Source organism: Engraulis encrasicolus, chromosome 15 (genome assembly GCF_034702125.1).
Source record: "Engraulis encrasicolus isolate BLACKSEA-1 chromosome 15, IST_EnEncr_1.0, whole genome shotgun sequence".
Taxonomy (NCBI): Eukaryota; Metazoa; Chordata; class Actinopteri; order Clupeiformes; family Engraulidae; genus Engraulis; species Engraulis encrasicolus.
The window spans coordinates 40,135,899-40,145,898 of NC_085871.1; the positions used below are offsets into that span (position 1 = coordinate 40,135,899).

Below are 10,000 nucleotides of genomic sequence, written 5' to 3' on the forward strand. Positions count from 1 at the left end.
TGACAGCTGAATCAGTTGTCATGCAAGCAAGTTCGTAATGGGGGGCGGGAGTTTTGAGGGACGGTATCTGGGGGGAGGGAAGACGTTTGGGCTGGCTGGACCAAGTCTGGGCTAGCCTCACGCCGCAACCCGGGAAGCGAGAGAGAGGGAGAGAGAGACAGGTCAAAGGTCAAAGGTCACAGGTCGCTCAGTGGGGCCCGCAGGGCAGGGCGACTCCATTAGTGGGTGGGACCACTAGAGGGCGATCTCTCTGCAAGGCACCCACACACACACACACACACGCACACACGCTTGGGGTGGAGTAGCGGTGGCTAGTGGCGGTGCGGTGCGGTGCGGTGGCTAGCAGGGTTGTTGTTGGTGGCTGTTTGGCTAGTAGTAGTGGGCTAGTAGTAGTACAGTGGTAGTAGTAGTAGTAGTAGTAGTTGGGTTGGTGTACTCTACTGTACTGTATGTTAGAAAATAGTGGTCTCATACTTGGTGTTTGCTCCTCTCTTGGCCTCCTGACTGGGTTCCACTATCCAGGGAACGTTGACATTCACATGGCCCCCCTTCTGGTCCATGGAGGGCTGCTCCATCTAGAGGTAGGGAGGGGAAAAGGGAAAAGGGGGAGAGAGGGCAGAGAGAGAGGTTTTAGTGGTTTTAGAGAGAGAGAGAGAGAGAGAGAGAGAGAGAGAGAGAGAGAGAGAGAGAGAGAGAGAGAGAGAGGAGGGAAGGAAGAAGAAACAGGAGAATAAGAGGCGGAAGAAGAAAAGTAAGAAGAAGAAGAAGAAAAAGAGAAAGAAGAAGAAGAAGAAGAAGAAGAAGAAGAAGAAGAAGAAGAAGAAGAAGAAGAGGAGGAAGGTGAAGGAGGAGGAGGTAGAGATTGGTAGTTCTAGAGATTGGTAGAAAGGGACAGAGAGACAGCGAGAAGAAAGATAAGAAAAGAATTAGAGCGACAGAGGAAGAGATAGAGGAGCTCAGGTAGAGGAAAAAAACAGGTAGAGTGGAATATTTAAGCACAGAGATAAAGGGACAGAGAGGAAAGCAAGAGAAAGACAAGAAGAGTGACAGAGAGTGTGAAAATGAGAGTAGCAGAGATTCAGCAGATTCAGAGAAGACAGAGAAAATGGGAAGGGAGAGAGAGAGAGAGAGAGAGAGAGAGAGAGAGAGAGAGAGAGAGAGAGAGAGAGAAAGAGAGGGAGAGGGAGAGAAAGAGAAAGATGGACGTAGAGACAGAGGATAGCGAAAGAGACAGCTGGACAGAATTGTTTTGGGGTGAGTTGTTTGGTTAGCCAAACCAATGCAAGAGACAAGCGATGCACACACCCAACAGGCAAAAGATGACATAATGGATTTTACTCTTATTTTGACGCCTTTAACCGGCATCATCAAGTCAATCCATTTATTTTCATCCTTTACATTTCTTGGAATAGAAAGTATCTTCAGTAATATTCAATTGTTCTTATGCCGAGAGATTCTAAAGGTCAAGTCAAGTGTACGTACTTTATTGTCAAAAATCTATGTAATAGCGTTAGCATAGCCAGGCCATGCCCTCCTAGTGATGCGACACCTTCGGCGTTGCTTCTAGTCAGGCCAAGAGCAATGTCAATATCGTTTCTGATCTCCCGAAAAATCTCCACCCACTTTGTCAGGAGCCAATCAACCAGTAGCAAACCAAGGGAGGCGTGTCAACCATGCTGTTTGGGAAACTTTAACTGCTATGCTCTTGGTTCAGACCAAGTCTCGAAGGCATTTGAAAAGTCGATGATAATCAGGCTAGCGTTAGCACAGAAGTTTGAAATTGCGATTCTATGCACTACTGTGGGCCACCACTGGGAGCTGTATCCTTGGAAACCCTCCTGAAAGCATTCCATGATAACGTTGCCATGGAGATCTCAGCCCTCTCAGCTCTCACCTCGGATCACATCCCATAGTAATCATCTCCATGATTATTACTTCCAAGTGTAAACCCTCAGAGGCTAACATGCACAGCCACCCACTCGCTCATAGGCACACAAACACCCACGCATACAGGATTGCATACAGAAGAAGCACTCCATCACAATCACTTCTCTCTCTCTCTCTCTCTCTCTCTCTCTCTCTCTCTCTGTCTCTCCCCCCACCCTCTCTTTTTCACACTCACATGCACACACACACACACACACACACACACACACACACACACACACACACACACACACACACACACACACACACACACACACACACACACACACACACACACACACCATCCTGAGAGATTAGAGTTGTGTTTTGGAAGGTACGTAGACGACAGGAGAGGATTATGGCTGTGAATATATGAACACTCATACTTCTGCTGAAGCTGAGATAGAGAGGGGATCAGGAGATTGAGTCACGAAGCACCTTTCCACACGCACGCATGCACGCACACACACACACACATGCGCACCACAAACAGAGATTTGAAGTTTTTTTGTCTTGTTTGAGGTTGTATCCGTGGTCGACGGACGGAGATAGATGCAGACGGATGGGGACTGGAAGACCAAGTGTGTTGCGGAAAGGAGACATACTAAAGGAACAGTCCACCCATTTTTGAGTTTCACATATTTGCAGGATTTCCAAGCATTTTTCATGAATATGCATATCATTTTTTTCTCAGTGTTTTCAGCACTCAGATTTATTGGATCAAAATTATTAGCTTAGCTTAGCATAATCACTGGAAGTAACTGGTAACGTTAGCATCCAGCAACAGGTGATCACTGGACGGAATTAAATTGCTGTTTCACACTTTTATTTTAAAATGGTTTATAAGTACATTTGATGTTTTATTTTGTACCAGACTTGCATCACTATGCTTTGTTTGGCTATACTGTTAAATGCGGCAATGCAAACACAAATAGATGACAATTATATGCATATTCATGAATAATGCTTGGAAATACTGCAAATATGTGAAAATCAAAAAAGGGTGGACTGTTCCTTGAAAGAAAGAAAAGAACAAATCAAACAACGGAAGTTTGAGAGGCAACGCAAACCACGCAGATGAAAAATGCAAAAAATAAATAAATAAAGGAAACACAAGAAAAACAACAACATGCCCGAACCAACTCAAATCAAACATGTCTATGAAGAACAAATGCAACAGAACACCAAACAATCAAAACATCAAACAGAAATGGTAACACTTTGGAATAATGGGTCCCTTCATCAAAAGATTTATTAAACACTTGTAAATTCGTAAACGTTTTGTTGATAATTTGTTTACTTTTTTAATAAAGCTTACTGTTTATAAAGGTTTTTATGGGACCATTATTATAAAGTGTTACCACAGAACGAGATACTAAGAAATTAAGTATGGATAAAACAAAACATATAAATTATGACTAGAAACAATACAACTAAAAAAGAAAACAAAGCAAAAACAAAATAGAGATATAAAATGCATAATAATCATAACATGTATAAAATGCTTTAAAAAAAGCATAATAAACAGTGTAGGAAAAAAACAACTAAAAAAGCATGATTAACAAAATAAGAGGAGCAAAAACGGAAGAGGAAGGAGGAGAAAGGAAGGAGACCTGGAAGTGAACCCTGTGGGAGTGATGGAGGAGTCGAGAGGAGGGAGAAGGAGGAGGAGGAGGGTGGAGAGGAGGCCGGTGGGGGGTGTATATGTGGCCCAGGGACCAGCGGGCAGTGGGCATGACCTGAGGAAGGGGAAGGGGGGTCAGAGAGAGGTCATACAGTAGAGGTCACAGAGGTCAACCAAGAGGCTTCTTTTTTTGGTGTTGTGGGCAGGGCTCTAAATCAAAGGTACACTGTGTAAGATTTTTTTCTTGTTTATTTCCATCATTCATGCTACCCATTCACACTAATATTACCTTTCATGAATATTTACCACCACCATCAAATTCTAAGTATTCATTATGACTGGGAAAATTACAATTTTCATACATGAAAAGGGGGATCCTCTCCATGGTCCGCCATTTTGAATATCCAGAAATAGACATTTTTAGCTGCAAAAATGACTGTACTTGGACCATACTAGAAAATGATAGTTTATTACCTAGTAAACTTTCCTGAAAAGATCTAATTTGGCAATAGGCAACCCAGTTTCAATGAGCAGCATAGTTGCAGTACCTTTATTGACCATTTCCTGCACAGTGTACCTTTAACACCAGCCAACCGGCCAAATGCTGGTGAATTTTCAATTCGGCTGGTAGAAAAGATCTTCTTACTAGCCACTTTCACCCATTAGTGAGTGTGTGTTTAGCTTGTAAGATTAACATCTACCAGCCATTTTAGCTAGTGATGAAAAAAGTTAATTTAGAGCCCTGGTTGTGGGTGATGTCTGTCCATACCTTGGTGTGCCAAGTCAAACTACCTCCTTCCATCCTTCCCTGTAGCCTCCAGCCTTGTGAAACGAAGCTCGACATCATCACTGATGATCGATGTCTACATTCAAAATCTTGCAGAAATACAATCCAAAATTGTATTATTTTCTCCACGGAGGAGGTGCAACGCAGAGGCAAAAGGACTGGAGTAGCAGGGGAGGATGGGAGGAAGTAGTTTGGCATGAACCTCATATCATACCTGTACCACCTACCATGTATTATTTGCATTTTATAATGCAGAGGAAAGAGGATGGGAGCACCAGGAAAGGACGGGAGGAAGTAGTTTGACATGAAGCCCATATCTCTAACACCTACCATATCAGATCTGGGCTTTTACGGCATCGCATTTTTAAAAAAATATTGTTTTTCATCAAAAGTTAGCTGGCCAATGACCTTAAACAGTGAGACGAGAAGCATTGTTATCTTTTTTTGTGCTGGCACTTTTTTGTTATTGTTTTGAACATTGTACAGAATGAATCGGGGAAGGTGGTATGGATCTGGTGAGCACAGTGTATGGTAGTATGCACTGTATTACCCATACACACACACACACACACACACACATACACACACACACACACACACACACACACACACACACACACACACACACACACACACACACACACACACACACACACACACACACACACACACACACACACACACACACACACACACACACACACACACATACAAACACACACATTGAAATTCACACTCACAGACACACAAACCAAGACTTGTGCCTTGAGCCACTAAGACACACACATACGCAAAGATATGGACACACTCACAAACACACTCGCAATACACAAGCACCAAGACACCAGAAGAGTCATTTGTTATAATAGCATTGTCAAACTTGATATCATCTACCACACACACGCACGCACGCGCACGCACGCGCACACACACACACACACACACACACACACACACACACACACACACACACACACACACACACACACACACACACACACACACACACACACACACACACACACACACTTGCTTGACGGTTAAAATAGCGCTGACAACACAGTTGAAAAACGTATCCCCTTCCAATCTCAACACAAACACATACACACTGCAAGGTCATCATATCTCCATTACCTCTACTTTACAACCATTTAAAGTAGACTAATCTACTGTATTAGTGTGAGGGGGGAAGGGAGAGAGAGAGAGAGAGAGAGAGAGAGAGAGAGAGAGAGAGAGAGAGAGAGAGAGAGAGAGAGAGAGAGAGAGAGAGAGAGAGCGTATCCCCCTCGCCCCTATTTACCACCGAGATACACACACACACACACACGTACATACACACACACACCACACACACACACACACTCCACCCTCATCATACTACTCTCCCCACATAATCAGTGCAAACATGTCGTGCTATCATGCAAAAATATTAGTGCCCCACAGCGTATTTGCCCTTAAACACCCACACACACGCGCGTGCGCGCGCACACACACACCCACACAAACACACACACACACACACACACACACACACACACACATGAACACACACACACACACACACACGTGCACACACACACACACACACACACACGTGCACACACACACACACACACACACACACACACACACACACACACACACACACACACACACACACACACACACACACACACACACACACACTCACTCACTGCTTCCACCCCTGTCTGTCTGATCCTGAAATGAGGGCGACAACATTCCCTGCAGCCCCTATGGCCTAATTCAGGAGCGTCTAGAGGAGGGGAAGTGTGTGTGTGTGTGTGCGTGCGTGTGTGCGTGCGTGCCTGCGTGCGTGCGTGTGTGTTTGTGTCTGTGGAGGGTCTGTAACCATGACACTGCAACACACACACACACACACACACACACACACACACACACACACACACACACACACACACACACACACACACACACACACACACACACACACACACACACACACTTCCACTTGTATAAAGTCATTGTGTGTAATGTGATACAGGTGAGAGGTTTTTAACAGGGCGTGCATACCATACCTCCAGAAACAGATCAGGACATGATGTTATGACTACTGTACTACTGTACGTGTGTGTGTGTGTGTGTGTGTGTGTGTGTGTGTGTGTGTGTGTGTGTGTGTGTGTGTGTGTGTGTGTGTGTGTGTGTGTGTGTGTGTGTGTGTGTGTGTGTGTGTGTGTGTGCGTGTGTGTGCGCGTATGGCTATTGTACTGGGGGTTGGGGGTAGGGGTGTTTGAGTGTGTGTGTGTGTGTGTGGGCGTGGGTGTGTGTGTGTGTATGTGTGTCTGTGTGTCTGTGTGTGCCTGTGTCTATCCGCGTTCGTGTCTATATGTGTTAGGGGTGGTTTGTGGATCAGAAAGCATGGCTGACAGGTGTGAGCTTCAATAATATGTGGAAGGGTTGAGGAGAGAGCATGAGGGGCTCTGGTGTGGTTCAGGGCCAGAGACCCTCCATGTAATTGGGAGAAGGGAGAGGAAAGTGCCCTGACAGGTGTACTCTAAATTTTGGGACGCTGATGAGAGAGGAGGTTCGAATCGTGGCTAAGAAGGACCAGGGAGGGGTCATGTATGAGTCATGGGTTGCTGTGGCCCAAAGCTACTGTGGTGTGGTTTTGTGTTTTGGAGAGATATGAAAAGGAACTGGGAAGCATTTGTGACTTGACAAAACGGTATACTTAGGAAAATTGTGTCAACCTTTAGCAAGTTGATGGACACTAACCTAAAAAAAGTCTTGAATACCTACACAAAGAACGATCACTTGCCAAAAGTGATGCCGTTTTAAGCGAGGGGAGGTCAGTGGCTGAGAATGCTTGACCGATGTTGTTTTGATGTGGCTTAGTGTGAAGAACAAGGGTGGGGCTGGGGCACTTGCATAGCTGGGGGATCAGAAAGGAGAATGTTGTGTCTGAATGTCTCTGACAAGTGTGCCCTCAATATGGGATGGGTGAAATGAGGAGAGATGTGATCCTGAAAAAGAAAACAGCTCTGTGCTGAGAGGCAGATGGGAAAGGGGAGGCACTGTGTTACTGTGAGGTGTGTTCTCGATCTGGGTAGTGCAGGCTTAGAAGAGGGCCTATTGCTGGAGCTGGAGGAATAACTAGAGGGAAGTGTTTTTGGCATAGAAAGCCTGGCAGTGACCTCTACTGTATATGGGGAAAGGTTTTGACAATAGAGCCAGGACTTGCGTAAGCCAGGGGAACCGACCTCCATGACATTTTGGGGAGAGCGAGAAATGAGAGGGAGAGAGGGGAGGTTTGGGGCTGAGAATGGCAAGACAGGTATGTACTTGATGTGGCATCCTGGGAGAGGGTATAGGGGTCTTCATGAGAGAAAATAGCTCAGAGTTGCTGACCAATACGGTAAAAAAGCAAAAGGGGAGGTCTGTGGTTGAGGTCTGTGGTGGGAGGCCTGTGGTTGAGGTCTGTGGTTGAGATCTGCTGAGATGTGGGGAGTGTGAGCAGGGTCGGAGTATGATTCCATGGGCCCCTGGGGCAAACAACAAGAAAGCTTTTGCAACACTATATCGTAACAGTCATGCTAATACAGCACAATATGGGTTTTAATTTGAATTCGGAACTCCAATGAAATTAAATGGCATCCACCCTCCACGGAGACTGAGTCAACAGTTGGCTTTCACCCAAGCTAATAATACATAGCCTCTATAATCTAGTCAGGCAGCCATAAATTCCACATGCCCTCTGTTCTAGCCAGGCCACGCCCTCCTAGTGACGCAACACCTTCAGCGTTGCAACTAGTCAGGTCAAGATTAATGCAAGAACTTTCTGAGTTCCCGCAAATACGGGAACTCCTTTCACTTTGTCAGGAAGGAAACAAACATAAGCAAACCAAGGGAGGCGGGTCAACCATGCCGTTTGGGAAATGTTAATTGTTATAATGCTCTTGGTCAGACCAAGTCTCGAAGAGATTTGAACGTCTATGATAATCAGGCTACTCTGTCCCCCTTCGAGCACCGTCCCCCCCCAAAATGTCTGTGACCTCTGCTACTAAAAACGTCAATGACACAGATGTTTATGGTGCCTGATGGGTGTGCTCTCAATGTGAGGACTGGAGAGAGAGGAGAGAGGAGGAGAGGAGAGGAGAGGAGAGGAGAGGAGAGGAGGGGAGGGGAGAGGAGAGGAGAGGAGAGGAGAGGAGAGGAGGGGAGAGGAGAGGAGAGGAGAGGAGAGGAGAGGAGGGATACCGCAGAGATGGAATAGCTCCAGGTTTGCTGAGAGAAAAGCGGGAGGTGTGTGTGTGGTTGACAGATGTGCTCTCAATGAGGGAAAGGTTGAGTAGAGAGGAGGCACATCTCTTGCAGCCTTCAAGAAGCAAGTAAAGACTCCCCTCTTTCGTGTCTATCTGCTACACCAGGTTTTCCCAAACTGGGGTGCGTGCACCCCTGGGGATGCGTTGCCTGCCACAAGGGGGTGTGCGAGCCGAATTGAGCAATGGCGGATATGTGTGTTATTATACAGCATTAATGAACATTGAATAGTTTTTACAGTTTTTCTCAATTGGTTTTGTACATTTCTCACAACAGAATAATGATTCTCAAAAGTATTTGTTCAATTGTGACTTCCTGGTGTTACCTGTGCACATGGTCAAATCAGTTTCTCATTGTTTTCGGCATATAGCAAATGCTCTCGTCCACCATGCCATGGCTGTGTACAATTCTCAGTGATTTCGAAATTCGTACATTATCAATTGCTTTTGTCATATCACTCAAAAAGCTGTGTCACTGAATGCATGAAACTATCTTAATCTTATCTGATCAATGTAATATAAAACTGAATTTACAACATTTCCCATCCAATCTAAACAACATTTCGCTTCAGAAAAGATCCTCAAGAGTGTACTATTCAATTGACAACATGAGAAATTGATTTGACTAGCTTGTCCATACACTATGACACAATGACTAACCATTCTGCTGGCGCTGATACGTTCATTGACACAAAAAACTTGGTTTTGAAAGACAAATAAGGGTTTTGAGCAAGAGACTCGGTTTTGCAGGTTATCCACCGTGTTTTGCCATTTGTTAAAGCTGTTTTGAGAATGAATATTATGTTTTGCAAATTGCGAGAGAGATTCGAGAAATGTACAAAACCAATTGAGAAATACTGTAATTGTATGGTGAATTGTATACTTGAAGAAACAGTGGAGTGTCCATCAGCACATCAAAACATTCACGCTTAGGGGGTGTGCGAACCACATTGAAATCTACAAGGGGGTGCGCAAGGAAAACACTTTGGGAACCGCTGTACTACACTAATGCTTGAGCTGCCCTAGTCCCAGGCCAGACTCTTTGACATGATGTGTATGTGTGTGTACTCTACTTTACTTAACCCCCCCCCCAAGTAAAAACCCTACTTTGCATCTGCACTTGCTGTTCTGTAAATTCCCTGTGCACTTTGTATCTGCTAGTGATGTTGGCTATGGTTGTGTCATCCTATGATTGTGTCCTGCACGTTGCTTTGGCTATAAAGTGTCTGCCAAATGCAAATTAATGTGTTCTCAATGAGGAGAGGGTTGGGTAGAGAAGAGAAGAGGAGGGCTGTTGCATGACTGCGGGAAAGAGCTCCACGAGAGGGAGAGGGTAGCTTTGTGATTCGGAGAACTTGACAAGTC

General features: G+C 45.1%; 1 protein-coding gene across 2 annotated transcripts in view; it reads right to left on the reverse strand.

Annotated features, from left to right (window-relative positions):
• The window catches only part of anks1b (ankyrin repeat and sterile alpha motif domain containing 1B), a 354,285-nt gene that overhangs the window by 1,860 nt on the left and 342,425 nt on the right, over nucleotides 1-10,000 (reverse strand). For both annotated transcript variants that reach the window (XM_063217502.1, XM_063217500.1), the window contains exons 24-25: nucleotides 3,540-3,665; nucleotides 1-575 (exon numbers count right to left, since the gene is read on the reverse strand). The exon at nucleotides 1-575 is cut by the window's left edge and continues 1,860 nt beyond it. In XM_063217502.1, the coding sequence (XP_063073572.1) occupies nucleotides 453-575; nucleotides 3,540-3,665 (249 nt within the window). In that variant the 3' untranslated portion in view covers nucleotides 1-452. The remainder of the gene's footprint in view (nucleotides 576-3,539; nucleotides 3,666-10,000) is intronic.